General features: G+C 41.9%; 1 protein-coding gene across 2 annotated transcripts in view; it reads left to right on the top strand.

Annotated features, from left to right (window-relative positions):
- LOC127442024 (macrophage mannose receptor 1-like) overlaps nt 1-4,835 on the top strand; it is a 58,866-nt gene extending 54,031 nt beyond the window's left edge. For both annotated transcript variants that reach the window (XM_051699696.1, XM_051699704.1), the window contains exons 5-6: nt 3,417-3,779; nt 4,401-4,835. In XM_051699696.1, the coding sequence (XP_051555656.1) occupies nt 3,417-3,779; nt 4,401-4,405 (368 nt within the window). In that variant the 3' untranslated portion in view covers nt 4,406-4,835. The remainder of the gene's footprint in view (nt 1-3,416; nt 3,780-4,400) is intronic.
- The last annotated feature ends 18,581 nt before the right edge of the window (nt 4,836-23,416 follow it).

The following is a 23,416-nucleotide window of genomic DNA, read 5'->3' as shown; positions in this document are numbered from 1 at the left end:
CTCGATCGGTTGGGCACAGCACACTTTTACTCGACACTGGACGTTATTAGGTTATTGGCAGATCCCTTTAATGCCTATGTCCTGTGAGAAAATGGCCCTTCTCCACACTGTTTGGATTACATCAATTTGTGACCCTTCCATTCGGTTTGTTTGGGGCCCCGACTACGTTTCAGTGTCTTATGGACAGAGTCCTCAGACCGCACGTTGCCTATGCCGCTGCTTATTTGGATGATATCATTATTTATAGCAATGATTGGTAGCAGCACATGCAGCATCTGAGGGCTGTTCTAAGGTTGCTGTGACGAGCGGGACTCATGACAAACCCGAAGAAGTGTGCAATTGTACAGGTGGAGGTACAGTATCTGGGCTTCCACTTGGGGCATGGGCAGGTGCGACCCCAAATTGATAAAACCTCAGCGATTGTGACCTGCCCGAGTCCTAAGACCAAAAAGGAGGTGAGACAGTTCTTGGGGCTGGCTATTATCAAAGGTTTGTGCCTAATTATTCAGATGTTACAAGCCTGCTGACTGATCTCACTAAAAAGGTTTTTAGTTTGAGCTCCAGACCCGATCCAGTGGACGAAGCGGTGCCAACAGGCTTTCACACAGGTAAAAGCTGCACTTCGTGGCGGGCCATTTCTGCAGTCCCCTGATTTTGCTCTCCCTTTTGTTTTACAGATGGACACATTGGACAGGGGGCTGGGTGCTGCTCTGTCCCATGTGGTGGAGGGGGAGGAGCACCCGGTGCTGTACATCAGTCGAAAGCTCTCTATGAGAGAGATGAAGTACAGCACCATAGAGAAGGTGTGTTTGGCCATCAAGTGGGCGGTCCTCACTCTCCACTACTATTTGTTGGGATGAGCGTTCACCTTTTGTTCAGACTATGCCCCACTCCAATGGCTCCACCGCATAAAGTATGCCATCGCCCGGATCACCTGTTGGTATCTGGCACTCCAGCCATTTAAGTTCAAGGTGGTCCACAGACCAGGGGCACAGATGGCTGTCGTGGACTTCCTCTCCAGAAATGGGGGGGGGGGTAGGCAGTCCGTGTGGTTCCCCCAGTCTGGGGTTGGGGTATGTGAAGGTGAGGGCGTGGTCATGCACCTGTCTGGGGAGAAAGAAACCAGAAAGGACATCCACCTGAGATTAATTGTTACTATTTACTGTTTCTATGCGCATAGGCTGGTTTGTGTATTTCTGTAACTGCTGATCTCCTTGGATTTTCACACACAACAGTCTCTAGAACTTACTCAGAATGGTGGCAAAAAAATGCGGGTTGGTGTTGTTTTGACAGCACGAGGGCAATATTAGGCAGGTGGTTTTCATGTTGTGGCTGATCGATGTATATCAGGTATATACAGTACATTATTTATATATATATATATATATATATATAAACTCAGCAAAAAAAGAAACATCCTCTCACTTTCAACTGCTTTTATTTTCAGCAAACTTAACATGTGTAAATATTTGTATGAACATAAAAAGATTCAACAACTAAGACATAAACTGAACAAGTTTCACAGACATGTGACTAACAGAAATTGAATAATGTGTCCCTGAACAAAGAGGGGGTCAAAATCAAAAGTAACAATCAGTATTTGGTGTGGCCACCAGCTGCATTAAGTACTGCAGTGCATCTCCTCCTCATGGACTGCACCAGATTTACCAGTTCTTGATGTGAGATGTTACCCCACTCTTCCATCAAGGCACTTGCAAGTCATTTCTGGGGGGAATGGCCCTAGCCCTCACCCTCCGATCCAACAGGTCCCAGAGGTGCTTAATGGGATTTAGATCCGGACTCTTTGCTGGCCATGACAGAACACTGTCTTGCAGGAAATCATGCACAGAGCAAGCAGTATGGCTGGTGGCATTGTCATGCTGGAGGGTCATGTCAGGATGAGCCTGCAGGAAGGGTACCACATGAGGGAGGAGGATCTCTTCCATGTAATGCACAGCACTGAGATTGCCTGCAATGACAACAAGCTCAGTCCGATGATGCTGTGACACACTGCCCCAGACCATGACTGACCCTCCACCTGCAAATCGATTCCGCTCCAGAGTACAGGTCTTGGTGCAATGCTCATTCCTTCGACGATAAACGCGAGTATGACCATAAACCCTGGTCAGACAAAACTGCGACTCGTCAGTGAAGAGCACTTTTTGCCAGTCCTCTCTGGTCCAGTGAAGGTGGGATTGTGCCCATAGGTGACATTGTTGCCAGTGATGTCTGGTCAGGACCTACCTTGCAACAGGCCTACAAGCCCTCAGTCCAGCCTCTCTCAGCCTATTGCAGATAGTCTAAGCACTGATGGAGGGATTGTGCATTCCTGGTGTAACTCGGGCAGTTGTTGTTGCCATCCTGTACCTGTCCTGCAGGTGTGATATTCAGATGCACTGATCCTGTGCAGGTGTTGTTAAATGTGGTCTGCCAGCTGTCCTTCCTGTCTCCATGTAGTGCTGTCTTAGGCATCTCACAGTATGGATATTGCAATTTATTGCCCTGGCCACATCTGCAGTCCTCATGCCTCCATGCAGCATGCCTAAGGCACGTTCACACAGATGAGCAGGGAACTGTGACCTTAATTGCCTACCATCTGTAAGCTGTTAGTGTCTTAATGACCGTTCCACAGGTGCATGCTCATTAATTGTTTATGGTTCATTGAACAAGCATGGAAAACATTGTTTAAACCCTTTACAATAAAGATTTGGATAAAGTTATTTGGATTTTTACAAAATTATCTTTCAAATACAGTGTCCTGAAAAAGGGAAGTTTCTTTTTTTGCTGTGCTTATATACACAGTATATATGTATATACATATACAGTATATATGTATATACTGTGTATATACTTAATTGAAAATGCTTCTTGCATTTATTTCTTCAAAGTATAGTTTATTCCAAATTCTGCTACAAACATTTTTGTAACGGGTAAAAGATGGGCAAGGAGGTGGTGGAACCGACAGAAAAGTCAACATAACTTTAATGACATAAATGTACTTCAGCATAACATAAAAACACACACACACAGCAGCCGTGTGTCTCTCTCTCTCTCTAACTGGCATCCCCGGCTCCTCTTTATCCCTCTCCTGGCTGATTGGGCTGTTTCTAGGGCCGGGCGTCCATCATTTCGAACTCGTTACGCCCTCCCCCTCGTCACAACTTTATATCGTTTTTCTAGCAGAAGTGCTTGACATGGGCCAAAAGGGTCATGGGAAGATACAGTTTGTGTTTGAGTTCTTGAGAAGGTCCACTTTATGCATACATTACTCCAAATTTACTCATATACAAAAGTTTCATGAATGAGGACCTTTGAGTGTAAAACAAGAAAATCATTCTTTATTTACTGAAATGTACTAAAGACTTTTTACCTTTTAACTGTCTCATGATGTTGTTAATGGTCTGTTTTGTGTCCAGATAAACTGGTTTTGATTAAACTGAATCTGACCTGGAATAAAGCTCTGAGATACTGCAGAGAAAATCATGTAGATCTGGTGTCAGTTCACTCTGAGCAGATTCAGCGTCGTGTGATGAATATGGTAAAAAGCGCCTCAACTGCAGCAGTGTGGATGGGTCTACATCACTACTGCGCAATGAACATGTGGATCTGGTTGAGGGGGGAGGTTGTGTGTTACCAGAACTGGGCTGCAGGTAACAGGACAGGAGTGAAAGACTGCAGGGGTGGTCCGATAGTTGGAGCAGTTCAGTCTGGAGGAGATCAGACCTGGATCAGCCTTCCTCAAACTCACCAACTCAACTTCATCTGCACTAACTATGAAGGTACTAGTGTGTGTGTGTATGTGTGTGCATGCGTGTGTGGTTTCGTTGTTTCATTGTGAGAACTATTTAGATTAATTTTGAACATCATTTGGACTCTTTCTAAAACCTGGCAGGAAGAAAATAATGTCAATTCATTTTCGATTGTTTTACATTCTTCAACCTCAACCATTCAACCCTGTTTCCAAAATTAGTTATCAAACTTCTTCTTCAATGGGGAAATAATGGGGAATTATACAGTATTACAGTAAGCAACAAACCAACATTTAGTTGATTGATACCACTAAAGTGATACTACTGGTTAATTTACACTAAATCTGCAACCCTGTTACATATTCTGGTAAAATGATATATATATTGGTAACAGGGCTGCAAAACGGCAAAAATGGCAAACGTCATATAAACTAAATGCAAAATAAACCAGCTCATATATATAATTTGATCTCCTGAGATGATCAATATTTTCTGAATGTTAAACACCTCACTTCACTGACTATCTGATGAAAAAGTAAGAGTTCCAGTCCATGTTTTGTACCCCATTTGTGGAAATTGTCACATGTACTCTCATGTTTCATTGATTATTTTTTAAACTGATTTCTCTTTATCTTTATGTTCTTCGTGAAGACTGAAACAAGATCATCATCATCATCTCACCTGTTGTCAGTGGAGTTACAATTTCATCAATTTTCATTTAAAACTTATTTTTCATGTAAATCAATGTAAAAACTTTCTGATTTTTTCAATTCATGTCAATTGTCCCTGTGAGTGAATCTGTGCTATTGTAGTCCTGAGATAAATCATGCATTTAGTCTTTCTGAATGAACAGAACTGAATTTACATTTACACTTGTTTGATATAGCTTTGCTGCATTGTTTTATTGCAGTTTTTGGGCCTATCATTTAGTTTCAGTACGCACGTAAGCAATAATATATAGTATTTTTTTTTAAACAATTTGACAGAATGTCACTGATTTTTTAGTTGTTGTGTCATGAAAAATGGCTTCTGTTGGGTGACTTTTCTTTTTTATGATGCTTGCAATGTCACTTCAGATGTCACTTCAGTGCCATGTTTGTAATGTTGTTTCAACTGTGATTCTTTCTGATTTTGCTGCAACCAATATTTGTTTTATTTGCTTTTTACTTGACTGTTTGATGCATGTAGAATCAGAAAATAAATGAAGTAATCAAGTTTTATAAACAAGAATAACAATGTTTAATCAATATTTAAAGCAATAGTCAAAATATGGCTAAATGTAATGAAAATTGTGAATCCCTGTGCAGAGTTTTTATTAGAAAAATGTAATGAATTTGAGCAAAACGTAAAACTCAATTAAACAAGACTTAGAATTCACCAAAAGAACCAAGTACAGCAAAGAATGCTAGACAAAAGCAGTGGGGATATGAGGGCTATAAATACACAGGAACTAACAAGGGAACAAGACACAGCTGGAGAACAATCAGGAAGGGAAAAAGAAAAGACACAAAACAAGAAATAAGAATTTCAAACTAAAAGTCACAACCTCCTAGCAACCTGCACTGGACATTAGGGGTAGGTCCCATGCATTGCACTAAATCAGTCACAAAATCGTCTCGGTTACATATGTAACCCTAGTTCTCTAAGTAGGGAACGAGACAGACGCATTGGAAACACACAAGTGGACACACTGAAGTCCTTATACAGTCATGCCAATGTATTGGCTGATGGAACTAAAGCGACACCAAAGAAAGAACTACTTGGGCTCCTTATAAGCACTTACTCTAGCATCATCACTCAGATTTTCAGCAAGAGGCATGAGCCTGTGCAGCAACTAGTGACTATGGCCAGCTACGCAGTGTCTAATTCCTTACTTAGGGAACCGGGGTTACCATACATAACTGAGAGGTTCCCTTTCGTTGTTCACGTTGAGTATACTGTAGGGCTGTATGATGATATATATGTGGCAACAGTACAGTATAAAGTGTCTGTCGATAAAGATTTTTCTATATCATGTCTATTGCGATATGCAAATATCCCAGTGGGCATAAGCTTACAGAGCGCAGCGCTGAACCTGCACGTGAGACTGAGTGAGAGGCAGAAATATGTAGAAAGATAAACACACATAACAGGAGGACCCACAAATGAATCTGGCACAGGAACAGGAACTTGTCATTAAAAGAGGTGCGACATCTGTGGTGTGGACATGGTTTGGGTTTACAAAAGCAGACAAAGAGCAGAAATATGTGATCTTCAAAATGTATCGTGCGACCATAATAATTAGTGGTAGCAATACAAACAACCTCTTTTACCACCTCAAAGTCAAGCACAAAAAACAATATTATGAAAGCCTCCAGTGCTAAAAGCAAAACAAAAGAATCACCTTAGATTCTAGTTTGTCTGAACCTTTTACCAGAGACACTCCGTATGAGAATAGCTCAAGGAGATGGAGAGAAATAACACAGGCCATTACAATGCATATCTGTAAAGACATGGCACCAGTTTACATAGTAGAAAATAAGGGCTTTCGAGATTTGATCAAAACACTCAATCCAAGGTATCTGATGCCAAGCCGCAAGCACTTTATCAGCTCAACAGTTGAGTTGCCGCAATTGTACAGAGAATGTCAAGGGAAAATTGAAGAGGAGATTCACAATGTTTTATACTTAGAAACAACAAATAATTTGTGGACGAGCTGAACTACGCAATCGTATATGAGCCATTACATCATAGACTGGAAATTGTTCAGTAGATGCCTGCAGACTTCCTACTTTCCTGAAGACCACACAGGAGAGGTGATAGCACAAAGCTTAAGGGAAGTGCTTCAATCATGGGGATTGCGAGAGGATCATCAAGTATGTTTAACCACTGATAATTCCACAAACAACATCAAAGCACTGCAAATAAATGACTGGACAAGGTTACAATGTTTTGGGCACTTTCTTCATTTAGCCACTGGTAAGTGTCCTACAAAAAAAATAAAAAATAAATAAAAGATCAATTTCAATATTGATAGTAATATATAATAATAACTATAATAATAATAATAATAATAATAATAATAATAGTGTGATTATCTGCTATTGCTACAGCATGTATTACACATAACCCTCTCCTTTATACCTAAATAGAGAGAGGTGTAAAGGTGCCTCAAGTTGACCACGCAGTTGGGGTCTGCAAAAGAGTCGTGAGCACCTTCTCTAATACTTGGAAAAGACGTGATCTGCTCATAGCTCAGGCACAGCTAGGCTTGCCTGCTCATAAGCTCATAACTGAGACTCCAACCAGATGGGGCTCTCAGCAGCAAATGATTGAAAGGGTCATAGAGCAGGAGAAAGCTCTAACACAAGTCCTCCAAGCTGACAAAAAGACCAGACATTTAACTCCAACATGGCAGGACATGGATGTTCTTGAATCTGTGAACAAAGCATTGAGCCCTCTTGTGGAGTTCACAGATGCCTTGTCTGGTGAACAGTACGTAAGCGTTTTATACTTGAAGCCTGTGCTTCATCTTTTCAATGAGCAGGTTCTTAAGCCAAAGGATGATGAAACTCAACTCACCAAGGACATCAAGTTGAGAATTCTTGAGTATTTGTATGAAAAATATGCTGACCAATCCACCCAGGAACTGCTTGACATGGCTTCGCTTCTTGATCCTCACTTTAAAACAACATACATAAAAGCAGAGATAATGGATTACATTAAGGTCATAGCTGCTTCAGATAGGGAGATTCTAGCAGCTGAGCAGGCAAGGTCTGCAGAAGGAGTCTCAATGCCACCAGTTGAAGCTGCTGAAGGGTCAGGGATTCCTACTAAGAAGCACAAGAAATGTTTGGGCAGCTTCTTCAAAATTGCATCACGCCAATGCCAAGCTGTCCCTCAATCAGATCGATAGTCAACTGAAATGGAGATTAACATCTATCTACAGACAGTTGAGGTTGATGGTGAGACCAACCCGCTGGAATGGTGGAAGCAGCATGATGGCAATTTTCCACGAGTGGCCAGCCTGGCAGAAAACTATCTCTGCATCCCTGCCACAAGTGTCCAATCAGAGCAGGCTTTCAGCGCAAGTGGGAACATTGCCAAATGCCGTAGATCAGCACTGAAACCTGAGAGAGTTGACCAGCTTGTATTTCTTGCTCACAATTTGTCATTATTTTGATTGAGAGGTGTTTATTTATTTGATATTTCCTTTGAAAAACATTTATTTATTGTCTTATATCAAGTGTTTATATTTAGTGTTTTGTTTTTTCTGCAAGAATAGTGTTTACATTTAATATTTTCTGCAAATTTTTTTTTGTACATTTTATACTTTCAGCATGAAGTGTTTGCATTTTTGATATCTTATGCAAATATTGTAGGTAAAATTATGTTGTTTGATATTAATTTATTCATACTGTAAGGTGGATCTTAAACCTACTTAAGTACTTATTTTGGCCATGTTCATCAAGTTCTAAATAAAAGAGAAAGTGATCAAATGAGATAAAATATTTTTTACATTTATTTACAATTACAAGTATTTAATTTGAAGACTGGATTATGCAAAACTAGGCACTACCACATGGTTTAATATTTTTATATTTTTCGTTGATTTAAAAAAATAAGTATATTGTGATATATATCAACATCATGATATAAAATTACTCATAACTTGATATAAGATTTTGGTCATATCACCCACCCCTAGTATACCGTAATCCTTGCAAACAGTGGCTGCCAATTTTATCAGCCCTTGTGGGAAGCATTTAGCTACGTACATGTGGACTGCATATATAAGAATTAAAAGTTTACCCCTGTTCTAACAGAGAGAACATTGAACATTGGAAGCAGGAGTTCAACCCTCGTCCAGAGTATAAAATCTGACAAAAGTATGTGGAGAGGTCCAACCTGCCGCCAGACAAATGTTCTCCCAAGATGCACCTCCAGCAAAAGCCCACGAGGATACCACACTCCTCGTAGAATGAGCCCTAATACCCATAGACCTCATAAGCATCAACCCTCTTATACTATGCAAATGCCAGAAGTAGGGCAGATTTATGAGTCAGAAACTTATCAGAAACTGATGCCAAGGGCTCAAATGGAGCACCTGAGGATCTCTAACACCACAGACAAATCCCATGAAGGGATACAGACAAGTGGAAAAGGTCTTAGTTTGTGCATTCCGCACATAAAATGAGAGGCAAGAGAATGTCTACCAGTTGAAACTCCACTTTGTGGTGACAAACCTGTCCCAGAGGAATGCCCAACATCAAAAATTTTCCATGGCAACAGGGCTTGGCAACATCCATGTGCCACTTTGTTGGGATGATGCGCGTGTCTCAGCAGGTTAAGTCCCTTTATGGATTTCATCCAACACATAAAACATGCCCAGGGAAATTATAGTGAACACCATGATCATAAATCCAATCAGCCTGTGAAATGTTCTAGCAGGGAGAGCACTCCTCTCCCTGAACATCGCTAGGCACTTGTGTAATGGCTGAATGTGAGCTAGTTTTACATTCTTCAACCTCAACCCGAGTCTAGCTATACTCCTAAAAACTGAGTCTGCTGCCTTGGCAACAGAACACTCTTGTCTAGGTTGACTCTGAATGCAAGCATCCTTCAAATCTATAGTCACAAAGAGCCCCAAGATGCTCGGCCATGGGTGCTGAGGCAAGATTTTAGTTTAGAATGCTTAACACTCATTCCCCAGCATGATTTACGGGGGTAGACTGAGACACACATTAGCGTTTGAGGCCTGATAAATGGCAAACTTGACTAGAAGATGTTCAAAGGGTAGAAAAGGGGGCAATGGGAGCGTTTATACAGCCAATTTTGTCCACTGTTTCTGTCCGCTGTCCGCTTCACAAGGCTGGAAGACCATGGTCCTATGAATGGTGCCGATCCGATCTCCAAGTTCTCCAAGAGCATTTGTGAACCTCAATTCAAAGAACTGGGCAGCCTCCAGGCGGTCATTAGCGAGCTTGGCTGCCTCCAGGTGGTCAACGGCGAGCTCGGCCACCTCGTGGCGGTCAACGGTGAGCTCGGCCACCTCGTGGCGGTCAGCTGCTGGCTCTGCCGCTTCTTGGCAGTTAGTCGCAAGCACGGTCACCTCCTAGCGGTCAGTCACAGACTTGGCCGCCTCCAGACAGTCAGTAGCTGGTTCAACTATGGGGGCTGCATTTGAACTATTCTTCCTTCTCTGCTTACGAGTCATTGGAGATCTGGGGGTTTGACTGGATGGGGATGAGACGATGGACTGGTCATGCTTCGGAGGCTGCCCATAATCAGGGGTAATCCAATCCATCATGTGGGTCAGGTAACTAAAAAAAAAACTAAAATGAAAAAAACCCAGACTTCCCATCTCCAAAGAGCTGAGAGGGTCCTCAAGGCAGTTCTTGAAGAGATATTTGTGTGCAGTGTCATTGTAGTATAGTCCCTCCATTGTTTTAAGGAACTTGCCAGCAAAAACCCTCATGTCTGCCTCCCCTTGACAGAGGGAATGAAGGTGGGTGAGCTTGGCTGAACGTTCTCTCTGATGGAATCCCGGGGGGTGGGAGATGGGAAAAGGAAGATGCCTTTAACTCTGCTGACTCCAAAACTGGCCAGTTCATTCTGTCAGGTTTAAACCTTAGAAGGAAAGGCAGGACTCAAGCGCAGAGTAAACAAAATGGGCTTGTTGATAAAAACAAACAAATGCCACCCCGAAGGGGAAAAATCACAATCCATGATGACAACCTTGGTGACAAGCTGGACTGGAGAGGGAAGCCTCAAAATCCATGTGGCCCCATGCCACAAAACAGGAATAAACAGGAACAGACTTCAAACAGGAACAGATTGACAAACAACCTTGGCAGGGAAATATCCACAATGAACTGGCACAGGACAGAGAACATAGGGAGGTTAAATAGGGAAGGAAATAAAGAGGATAACGAGGGAAGGCAGGTGAGTCAAATGAAATAATAACAAGGTAACAAGGGGGCGGGGCCTATACGTGAGACATGAGAGCACATGGCAAACAATCCTGACAGATAGCATGTGCTCACACTAAACACAATGACAAAACAGAAGAGCGCATGGCAAGAGAACTGAACCTGGAGCCATGCGCTCAAATGGAGCATGAGCGTCTGGATCCCAACCCAGTAACAAAACCGAACTAGACCGAAGAGTCAGGACCCAGACACCATGCTCCGAACATGAAAACCCCAAGATAATAGTAGCACTGACAAAGCATTCCGCGTGTCAATTGGCCATCACTTAGTTTGTAAATCTGCTCTAATTTTGGCCTCTTCGGTCCCCAGGCCGCGGCATCGGTCCATGCAAGAGCTCATCAGCTGCAGGACATCGCTCCGAACAGGACAGCAAACTCCCTCATTCATGTGCATCCTCTCAGAATGACACAGAAAGAGATGACAGGGAAAAAGGGGCCCATCCTTACTTTATAACATCCAACAACGAATCCTCTTATCCAGCATTTTCTAAGGCAGCAGTCTGTGAAGCGTGTAGTTTTTCACGTGCAGATTCACCAGAAAATGTCCGTCGAGATGGGCTGAACGGCAGCTTTCACGAGCATGTCTGACAGGTGAGAAGTGGTGCTTTCGCTCGGAGGGTGGGAAACACAAGAAAGAGTCTGGTGTCCATCTAAAATCCATCTTCTCAAGCTCAGAGCTGAAATCCCCAATAGTTCCAAGCTCACGGACCTCCATTCGGAGGCCAAAGAACTGGTTCAACGGGGATTGCATCTCATGGTGAGAAAATGGCCTTGATGAAGCAGCATTGTTTTCTTCGGTCCGTTGTTATGCGAGAAGACGCACAGGAAATAATCTTTTTTTAGGTTATGCTGTTTCCAACAACATCCTTATGTGTTGCCACTCAAAAGGGAGAATTTCATCCTCGCTAGGCAACATTTCTGCTAAATTTTAATAAATGAAGTAGAGAAAAAGAAATAATTGTAATAACAAATTATTTCTGACAAGCTATAATGCTACAGATACATTAGAACACCTCATAGGCTTCTTTGTGTTTCTGAATTTACTTTGATATATTTACATTGTCATTCAGCAGTTTATATCTAAATAGAGAGAGGTTTAAGGTGCCTCAAGTTGACCACGCAGTTGTAGTCTGCAAAAGAGTTGTGAGTACCTTCTCAAATACTTGGAAAAGAGGTGAACTGGCCATAGCTCAGGTATAGCTAGGCTTGCCTGCTCATAAGCTCATAATTGTGACTCCAACCAGATGGGGCTCTCAGCAGGAAAGGATTGAAAGGGGCATAGAGCAGGAGAAAGCTCTAACAAAAGTCCTCCAAACTGATAAAAAGACCAGACATTTAGCTCCAACATGGCAGGACATGGATGTTCTTGAATCTATGAACAAAGCATTAAGCCCTCTTGTGGAGTTTACAGGTGCCTTGTCTGGTGAACAGTACTTAAGCGTTTTAAACATGAAGCCTGTGCTTCATCTTTTCAATAAGCAGGTTCTTAAGCCAAAGGATGATGAGACCCAACTCGCCAAGGACATCAAGTTGAGAATTATTGAGTATTTGAATAAAAATATGCTGACCAATCCACCCAGGAACTGCTAGACATGGCTTCCCTTCTCGATCCTCACTTTAAAACATAAAAGCAGAGAGATTGGACTACATTAAGGTCAAAGCTGCTTCAGAGATGGAGAGTGTAGCAGATGAGCAGGCATGGTCTGCAGAGGTAGTCTCAATGCCACCAGCTGAAGCTGCTGAAGGGTCAGGGATTCCTGCTAAGAAGCAGAAGAAGAGTTTGAGTAGCTTCTTCAACATTGCATCATGCCAGTGCCAAGCTGTTCCTCAATCAGACTGAGAGCCAATTGAAATGGAGATTAACATCTATCTACAGACAGTTGAGGTTGATGGTGAGACCACAAAAATATCTTTGCATCCCTGCAACAAGTGCCCAATCAGAGCGGGCTTTCAGCACAAGTGGGTACATTGTCACATGCCGTAGATCAGCACTGAAACCCGAGAGAGTTGACCAGCTTGTATTTCTTGCTCACAATTTGTAATTGTTTTGATTGAGAGATGTTTATTTTATATTTCCTTTGAAAAGCATTTATTAATTGTCTTAAATCAAGTGTTTATATTTACTTGATATTTTTTCTGCAAGAAGAGCCTCACCATGGCTGAATTTAATATCGCATTTGGAGTGTATAGAGCCATTACATGTGAAATTAAACCAGACAGAATGGAAGAGCTGGATACTTACCTCGCTATTATATCTGATTTAGCCATGTCTTACGGTGGCACCTTATTTTATGAATATAATAACTATTTTTCTGCCAAAGCTGCAATGTATATCCAACGCTTCAATCAAAGACTGGACTGGTCGGTCGTTGATTTAGCTCTCAACAGCCGACACTTCACTGGTCACCGAACTCTTTCTTGATTCCTCTGCGAATCATTCTCTCACACCTCTTCATTGTGTCCTAAATCAGTATCCACCTCGTCTGCTCCTGCTTTCAAGAAAAGCAATGATAAACGTTCTCAGGAGGTGAAACCAGCAGCTTTTACCCTCCTGTGTTTCCACTACAACAAAAATGTGTGTAACCGTTAACTGTAAGTTCATTCATGTTTGCAGCTATTGTGGCGACAGTCACCCAAAGAGTGTGTGCCCTCGTCGAAGCAATTGCTTCAAGAAAAAATAAAGGTCATGCCCTCTACTTCCATCAACACAAGAGAGCTCAAAAAAGCCTTTTAAAAAATAACCCCAATCTGTGTTTTGTGTATTATTTTTTATCAGTTTGATGAAAGGGTTTCTTGCTGGTCTAATGTCTCTCCCTACTAAATCTTACATCTGCCACAATCTTCAATCCACTATCAAAGAGCCTGAAATCGTTGATGGTTTATTAGCCAAGGAATCAGATAAATGTTACATGATCAGCCTCTTCAACGACCCTCCTTTCAATGTGTTTTGTATCAATCATATAATTACGTAGTATAATTTTTTTAATTTTGATTATTTTGTAAATTGTTATATTTGTTGCCTAATGTACAAAATTATTAACAAACTTGCTCCACCACCTTTAAAAGAATTTGTGTCATTGCACTTGGAAAACATAAGACAAACTAGAGCCTCCTGAAGAGGAGATTGTGAAGTGCAAAACAGAGCCTGAGACTTTGGTCGTTCAGCTTTCTCTATAATAGCTGTCAATATTTGGAATACGTTACCAACTAACATAAGACAATGTCCTAAACTTGCACAATTTAAGTTACATCTGAAAGTATGGTTAAAGACAAGCCAAATTTGCAAACATTGAATAATTTGTAATCCGGTAATTTGTAATCATAATTTTGAGCAGTTTTTAATTTAGTAGCTCATGTATTTAATCATGTAACATTATTTATTATTGTTATTAGTACTGGATTTTTATTTTGGGTGTTATGATTTGTCTGTTGTCTATTGACTAATGTTTTAACAATGCTTTTGTCATTTATTTTTTCTGCTCAGGGACTAAAGATGAAATTTAGCTCTGTAGCTAATTCTACAGATAATTAGAATTAGTCTATTGTCCATTGTCCCTGTCAAATAAACTTCTAAATAAAAAAATAAAAAATCCTATTGGTTTAGCAATGAGGAAAAATGCTTAATTATAGGCCTCTCTGCTCCCCACTCCACTCGTGCTGTCAATAGCATCGACAGCTTGATCCATTCTGAACCTTTTTCTCTATACTACGCAACCATTGACTAAGCTATTAAATTCATCTATACAGCCGGCAGAGGCATGTGGATAAGTAAAGCCAACATAAAATCATGCCTCTTTTAAAATCATGCCTCTTTACCCATCTCAGTGGCACCTATTTGGCATCAGGTGGTGCAACAAGATGTATTTCGCTGTAAGACTTACCTTTGGATGCAAAAGTAGCTCGCAAATCTTCAACTCCTTATATGAAGCATTGTGTTGGATCCTCTCCAACAATTGCAAATTGCCATTCGTACTCCATTTGTTTGACGACTTCCTAGTAGTAGATTATCCACATTCTCAGCCTAATCACTCTATACTCTAATACCCTAATCACACTACACTCTATACACCTCTTAAAGAAACATTTACTAAACTTCCATTGTCAGAGGAGAAAACCCTAGGCCCATCTCACAATCTAGAATTCTTTGGCATTACTTTAGATTCTATTAATATGCAAGCTTCCTTACCTACAGATAAACCAAACTGCATCAGAGACTTCATCCAAGCCTTCATGCTCACTTCACCAGTCACCAAACAAGAGTTGCTTTTTCTCTTAAGCCACCTCAATTTTGCCATCAGGATTATCCCACAGGGTCGTTCCTTTATATCTAGACTTCTTGAAATTTCCAAATCAGTCAACAATCTTCATGATATAGTCAATTTAGATGAAGGCTGTAGATCTGACCAAAGGTTTGGGCAAAACTTTGTAATTCATGGAACGGCATTTATTTTTCTATCATGATTCCCTATCTGTCACTCACTCGACATTGTGTCGATGTAGTGACACTAGGGGTCACTCTTGGAAGCCCAAGACACCTCTGGTCAATTTTCAATGAAAATTGGCGAGTGGTATTTGCATGCCACTCCCCCGGACATATGGGTATAAAAGGAGCTGGTATGCAACCACTCATTCAGATTTTCTCTTCGGAGTTGAACAGTCATGCTCATTGAGCTGAATTTCTACTGTTCATTCACCTCTGCTGGATCTGATGGCGCATTTCAGCGGCTTCTCCCTCCTCTGCACTGGTGCACTGCAGAGAACGCCCCTGGGCGCTTCGGCAGAAAAAAGAGAGTATATTTTCTGAAAGAGTTTATTTCTCTAAAAGCGTATATTTCTCTAAAAGAGCAGCACACACAGAATGTCTTTTTAAAGATGCGTCTTTTTAAAGATGCCTTTCTGATTGTGTGTTATTCCTGGTTACGGTTGTTATCTCTCAACTTCGGATGGTCATGATCACTGTCTTTCATGTCTGGGCACAACCCACATGTAGGCAGCGTTCGTGGATGGTTCATGTTCTCACTGCGAGAACATGACCATGGCAACGTTGTGGTCACGGCTTGCTTTCATAAGAAAGCAAGCCACCCCAGCACTCCCCGCCTCGGTCCTTTTACCTACGGGTTTGAGGCCAGCGTAGCTAGCACTGGGGGCGATTTGGGGACCCCAATGGGATCGCCTCCATCGGGTATCCCCCGTGGACCTCCCATTCCCCAGCACGCTCATCTGCCCCAGTCGGGCTTCCGGATGAGTCCGCCGGCTCCTCTCACGAGAGTCCTCTTGTTCGGAGCCCGCGAAGATGATGAGCTCTCGAGCACAGCATCGGAGAGCGGACTTGTCCAGTCGGACGCAGAAGCCTCAGCTGGGCTCCCCCCTTCGGGGACGATTGCCCAGTCACAGGCTGATGCAGAGATGAAGGACATGCTTTCCCGGGCGGCTGCGAGCGTCGGGCTAGAGTGGAAGAGCCCTGTAGGTTCATGTCGCCCCTGACGGCTAAAGCCTACAGCATTGCTGGACAAACCGCCTCTGCCCTGCACACCATAGCTCTCCTGCAGATCCACCAAGCCAAGGCGCTAAAAGAACTGCACGAGGGTAATTCCGTCCCAGATCTGATGCAGGAACTGCGCTCGGCGACCGACCTCACTCTCAGAGGGACCGACCTCGCTCTCCGGCGGACGATGTCCACATTAGTGGTCCGGGAGCGCCATCTTTGGCTCAACCTGGTCGAGATGGGTGAGGCCTGACAAGACACGGTTCCTTGCTACCCCCATTTCCCAGGCTGGCCTATTCAGCGACACCATCAAGGACTTTGCCCAGCAGTTCTCGAAAGTGAAGCAGCAGATGGAGGCTATCCGGCATATCCTGTCCCGGCGCGGCTCAAGATCCCACACACCGTCTGTTCATTGCCAAGGGCGTCCCCCTGCGGTGACTGCACCGGCTCCGCTGCAGCCCGCCCCTTTGGCCCAGCCCCGGCATGGAGCCCACCACCCGTCTGTGGTGGGCTCCATGCCACCCGTCTCACAGTCGGCCGCTGAGAACTCACGGAGTTCGTCAAAGGGCCCCTGAGACGGGCGACCCAGGGTTGAAGAAACGCACTCGTCTGGAGCTGGTAAGAAGACCACTCCATCCCCATCAAAGGCAGCTTTTCAGAGTCACATGGTCAACTTTTCTGTCCTTTTCAAACTTGATTTACAAATCTTTGTGTAAAGGATTTTTAGAAATTCTCGCTCAAAATAATACATGTTTTAACCATACGTTTTATATCTTGGATGCAACTGAATGTATCAAAAATTAATTAAAATAAACATTCCTGAAATGCAGAAAGAATTCCAACGATAGTAAACATGAGGTGTTTTATCCTGAATAGTTACCATTCTTAGTAAAAATGACATGAATAACACAAGATTAAAGATTGTAATCATCGATTTGTCAGTTATAAGTGATTACAAATCACTACACATATTTTAAAAAGTACATCAGGCTATAATCATTCATCTGTCAGTTATAAAAGTGACACAGGTCATGAAGTCATTTTCAGAATTATCTAGCAAAGCTAGGTATTGTGTACATTTTGAGGGTTAACTCAGCAAAGTACTCTGACTCTGTGTGAAATGTTCTTGGATTAAGATGAGATGTCCTGAGATACACTTGTATTGAAAAGTTAATTTGTACATTTGAAGTTAAGAGAATTAGTTTGTCCTCCTAAAGAAAAGTTCAACAGTTCAGATCCAGTTTGTTCAATCTCTGTGTCTTGAACAATGACGATAGTCATGTGATACAGGAAATATCTAATTTTTTAAGTGTTCATATGTTACTAAATGAATGAAAAAAGGAGTTCTTTTTTATCTGCTGTTTGCAGAATACTGATCAGAGAGGATGTCTCATGACTAATTTGGAGCCTAGAAAATGGGTTATTGTCCAGAATAAAGAGTATCATAGCTTTTTTGGGTTTCCAGGGCAAAGGTTCTTTATCACTCTCTTGGAATGTATTTTCCAGTGGTGGGCCTCCATGGCCGTGAGCGCTGGCTGGGACTGGGAAATGGCCTCCTTGGCCGGGAGCGCTGGTAGCGACTGGGAAACGGCCACCATGGCCAGGAGCACTGGTAGCGACTGGGAAACGGCCTCCATGGCCGTGAATGTTGGTAGCGGCTGGGAAATGGCCTCCATTGCCAAGAGCACTGGCAGAGACTGGGGAACGGCCTCCGTGGCTGTGAATTCTGGCAGCAACTGTGGAGTAGAGGCCCTTTTCCTCATCCGGAAGGTCATAAGCACTGCTGCGGGAACAGCCGCCACCTCCTGGCAGCCTCCTGGCAGTCAGCTGCAGGCTCCTCTGCCTCCTGGCAGTCAGCAGGAGTGGTTGCAGCCTCCTGGCATTTAGCTGGGCAGACCAAGGCAGCACCATTCTTCCTCCTCCATTTACGGGTCATCGGAGGACTGGGGCTCTGACTAATTGAGAGAGTATGGGTGTTTATGGAGAAAGGCTGCCCATATTCAGGGGTTATCCACTCCTTATGGTGGTGAACATAATACACAAACTTCCAAAAAGAAGATGTTAAAAATGTCCTTAAGCTCAGCCTCCCTGAGATCCAGCTCATCTGCCGCAACAAGGAATTCACAGACGAAATCTCTAACATCACCCTCTTCTTCACGAAGGGAATAGAGCTGGCTGAGCTGGATCAATTGCTGGTTGCTGGAAATTGGCTGGCTGGGAAATGGAAAAAGGAAGATGCTCATCTTGCCTTCGCTGAGTCCAAGCATGGCCAGATTGCTATGTGTGGAGTGGGACGTGGTCATGTGTCTGTCACTGGGGAGAGAGGAAGCGGTAAGGGCCATCACCTGGTGATTGTTAACACTAAACACCTGTGTCTCATTACAGTGATGACAGAGACGGGCTTGAAAAGACTGCACAGACCAGTGACATTGTGTGTGAGAGACCACTGAAAAGTGCAACATCTATGTTATTTGTGAAGCTGAAGATTTAGTGCCATGTGTTAGACTGAAAAGTCCAAAGACTGTGTTTGTGAAACTGAAACACGTGTAACAAACTTCACAGCAGAAGGCAGAAGGGAAGGAGAAGTGGGTTTTTCCAGGCTCAGGTAAGACTCTTAATCAGCCACTTCAGTGCTTTTCAACTTCACAAACTCATCAGCTTCACAGGCACGTAGTCACTTAAACACATTAACTTTTTACAGGCACGTAGTTACTTAAACACATCAGCTTAACAAATACAACAGAATGAACGCAACAGCTTCAGGAGCTCTGTGGCCTTCCTTGTGCCAGACACTCTCTCTCTGCTGGTGGCGTGGCTGCTTATATGCCGCTCTCCCCATGCTCACTGGAATTAGAAACAGGTGTTAAACATAGTCTAGCTCAGGTGCACGCGCCCTTACCGCTTTCTCTCTTTCTCTGGATGGACGCTTGACCACACCCCCGCTGCCACAGCGCCATTAAAGGTTGACTTACCTGGACTGCCACCCTGCTTCCCGCTTCCTTCCTTATTATTGGAATCTTCTACACTATGTCACAGTTTGTTGAGGAAGGACCCAAATGCAAAAGGCAACTGTAAGGGCTTTTATTAAAAAGAACATAAAAAGCAAATAAAAACTCTCACGTGGGATAAAACCAATAAAACTTATTGGTCCGACTGGATAACTGGAACAAAACAAGGCAACTCACAGGTAGTACATACACAATAGTACAAAACAATCTGGCAGAGACATGAGGGAAGAAGGCACAGTATATAGGCAGCAAGACACATGAGGAGAAGGTGGAACTAATTAACATTAACAAGGACTAAACTAGGGAGAGTGATGAGGGAATGAAGAGGCGGAGTCTGGAAGCACAGGGCAAGACAAACACAATGACAAGCAATTGAGCACAAGGCAATGAAACTGTAAGGCTGGCACCGGAATGTCTACACCTAAAAAGCTCTGTGAGAACCAACGTTATAAAACTCTCACACAGATGAGCATCTCCACCTAAAGACAACACTCCCTACTTTTTAAGTACCATAAAACACAAATCTATCACTTTAGGCCTGTTCTCGCAAATCTTACTCACATCTGCTCTCTCTGTCAACTCAGGTCACTTTAGGGACACCAAAAACTAAGTTATGATTTATCTTATTTTGTAATGTAAAAGGTTTTCTGATCATACATGTTTGGTATCATTCAAGAGGTCTCAGTGCAACTGGTAAAACGGTCTCATTCCCTTTCAGCAAAGTCAAATCACAAGTAAGATTTAAGAACTTATTTAAATACTGTAGTCTATCAGAGGCACGACTCCTCCCAGATCCCTCACGGGAACCATCAGATTAGGTGCATTCTCTGTATACATCAAACGACCTACTCAATCAAGTTTCGAAGGTCTACTTACAACCTCCTAAACTGTAAACCAAATCCTGAATAACATCAAACAAACACATCTGAAATAACAATAGAATTGTTTGGTATTTAAGGAGGGTTGGCAAGAAGCTCAGGGAATCTGTAAGCCAGATCTCCCATGCTTTGCCATTGCATGTAGTTTTGTCATGTATGTTTCTTTGACTTGTCTTTTATTTTTAGAAATGTTTATTTATTCTGATCATGTGTGAAATTGGCTTTGATTGATTTTGTAACTTACGTTTTAAATCTTACCTAGCAAATAAATTGTTACTTTTTGATTTATTCTGTATTCATCCGAAATCATTTATCACCGGTAGATTCGAGGGATGCCTTTAGTTACCGCAAACTTATGTCCAGGATAATGACCATTACTGGAGCTTATGAATATGAGAAAACCACATAAGACTACCAGTCACTGCTTATCACCGTCTTAGCAAGTTGTATGAAACGTGACTAAATAAAACTATCATCTGGTTATGAGCAAGCAGTAGGCGGCCGAATCAGATGATATTAGTAAACCCTACAACCTCTGACTATGAACGGACTGGCAATTTTGTGTCCGAGAGATCTATGTAACTTATCGGCCGGTATATGTCTCTAAGCGACAATCGGGACCCAAATGAAAGGATAATGAAAATTAAGATGATTCAGAGTAAACAATAACTTAAAAAGATAAAATTAAAAGAATTATCAGAAATTAATTAGAGCTGTAATCTAAATCAGAGGTCAACTTAAATTGGAGTCAGATTAATATAAAATTGGAGTCACATAAAATTAATAATGGAATCAATTTGTAAAGTGTAAATTAACAATAATTGCTTTACTTCGGCGCTCAGAAAAGACAGAACAATGCAGAGACTTTCAAGGGGCCATTCTATTGAAATCCGACATAGGAACAAATAGTTTGGTTTTGTACCCCTTTTTACAAAGCCATCATTAGCCATGTGCTCAAACAAAAGACAAGACCAGACATGAGCGCATGGCAAGAGAACCAAAACCAAACACGAAACCATGCGCTCACAAAGACAAGACATAGAGCATGAGTGTCTGGATCCCAACTCAGAAACAAGACAGAAGAGTCAGGATCCAGACACCATGTTCTAAACATGGAATACAGACTAGACAGAAGAGCACATAGCAAGGAAAACAACCAAAGCCATGTGCTTACACAGAGACACAGAACATAAGTGTCGGGATCCTGTCAACACAATGAACATGACTGACAATGGTGACAGGGTCCTGACACCAAGATGCTTGCTTTACGTTTCACCTCTGTTCACGGTGCCACATGAAAATTAATATTAAAGAAACATCACCTGACTCTCTAAAAAAAAATCTGTAGAACAAAAAAGAAAAGCACTTTGGAATTATTTTGGATTCATTGAATGTTGCGCCACTCAATAGAAAATACACTGCAAATGAGCAACACAACAAAACTAAAACTCTCCCATTTTAATCAAGGCATAAATGCACTGTGAATAACTTATTTATTGTGCTGTTGAGACCGTTTTGTTTTTAATGAGAGCATTTGTGAGAGTTAATGGTCAGCTCACGCTGAACTGCCGGACTCAAACAGTATAAACCTGCAGTGAGTGACAGCTTCAGTTATTCTAATGGGAGAGTTTGTCTTGTTGCTTGATTTTTGTGTACAAGTTATAATCTTTTTTATAACAGTTTAGTTTTGTCATGTTAAAGGGTTAGTTTGCCCAAAAATGAAAATCCTCTCATGATTTACTTACCTTTAAGCCATCCCAGATGTGTATGACTTTCCTTCTTCAGCAGTACCGAAGTGAAGATTTTTATAAGCAGATTTCAGCTCAGTTTGTCCATACAATGCAAGTAAACAGGTGCCATCAGGCTGCTGGCTGTTTGATGATCCAAAAGGCATATTTAGGCAGCATAAAAGTAATCCACATGAGTTCAGTCAATCAATTAATGTCTTCTGAAGCAAATTGATAGGGTGGTGTAAGAAAAAATAGATAATTAAAACTTTATTAACTTTTTAAAAAATCGCTTCCAGCAGTAGACACAGTGACGTAAGCGCTATGGTGCGTTCACACGAGATGTCGGAAGCGCGTGCTTTGTATACAACAGAGGAATGAACGTCATGTGAGAGTTCATTTCAAGCAGCATCTCAGCACTGGCCGAAAGCTACATTTTAAAGTTAAAAAACATTTTAATTATCTATTTTTTTCTTACACCAACCTATCGATTTGCTTCAGAAGATATTAACTGATCGTGATATTATCGTATATGTTCTAATACCCATTTGCCCTGCAGCTGTTATTGGCTGATTTAAAAATTTCACAAATCGTGCAAACTCTGATCGCAAATGGTGGTTTTTCATTTCCAAAGTGCAACCGCTGAGGCCAAATATGATCTAGCGATGATTTTACATGAACAAGATCACCATTGAAGATCTAAAGCAGTGGTTCTCAACCTTGTTTTGATAAACACCCCCCTACTTCATTCTCTTACCCCTGCCTTACTCCCCTAAATGTAGCCTATGACAAATTTAATAGAGCTGAAGTAGTGATATGATAATATGTATTATTAATCTATTTCTGCCTAAAGTACCGTTATTGTTACTATAGTAAATTCAATAGTGGTGATGATGAATTCAGTGCTGAATTCAAACTGATTCTTGCAAAGCTGCGAGTTTAAGAGCTTGAGCTTTAAGAGCTTTCCACTCGCGCTGCTCTGTCCATTGAGCCGTATACATCTACAGAGCCATATAGGTGCATTAGCCAAGGTTGTTCCTCTGCCTGTGCCTACACTGCTAAACCAGATATTTCAGATGCATCACTAGACTTCAAAATCAGATGAACCGTGGTACAAATGCATACCAATTGAGAACCAACTGATATAATCCAAGACTAGATAAACATTTTAATGCAAAAAAGAACATGACGATAGATTTGATTATGGTTCATAAACACCCCTCCCACACACACACACACACACACACACTAATTTGCTCTCAGTGCCCACTGTGGGGCAGTGCCACCCCCGTTGAGAACCCCTGATCTAAAGGGATGAAAATTCATCCGTCTTGCCACCGCAGCGCTTACTGAATGCAGTAAGTAACTTTGTCAATTTGAATTGGCTGTTAATATGTTTGAATACTGAATATGTCATATTTACTGTACATGGACCAATAACTAAAGCAGTAAAGACACGTTACATGTCTGATGTCAGTTTTTTTTTAAATTATATGCCACCTTAGGCTTTAGAGAACTTGTGAGGATGTGTATCAACCTGTTACATATTTCACAAGCATATTGAATCAAGTAAAATCTGGTTTTGTTATTACAATGCTT

The sequence above is a fragment of the Myxocyprinus asiaticus genome, chromosome 1 (genome assembly GCF_019703515.2).
Source record: "Myxocyprinus asiaticus isolate MX2 ecotype Aquarium Trade chromosome 1, UBuf_Myxa_2, whole genome shotgun sequence".
In the NCBI taxonomy this organism is placed as follows: Eukaryota; Metazoa; Chordata; class Actinopteri; order Cypriniformes; family Catostomidae; genus Myxocyprinus; species Myxocyprinus asiaticus.
Note: the sequence above shows the minus strand (reverse complement) of the source record. Positions and strands in the feature narration are given on the sequence as shown.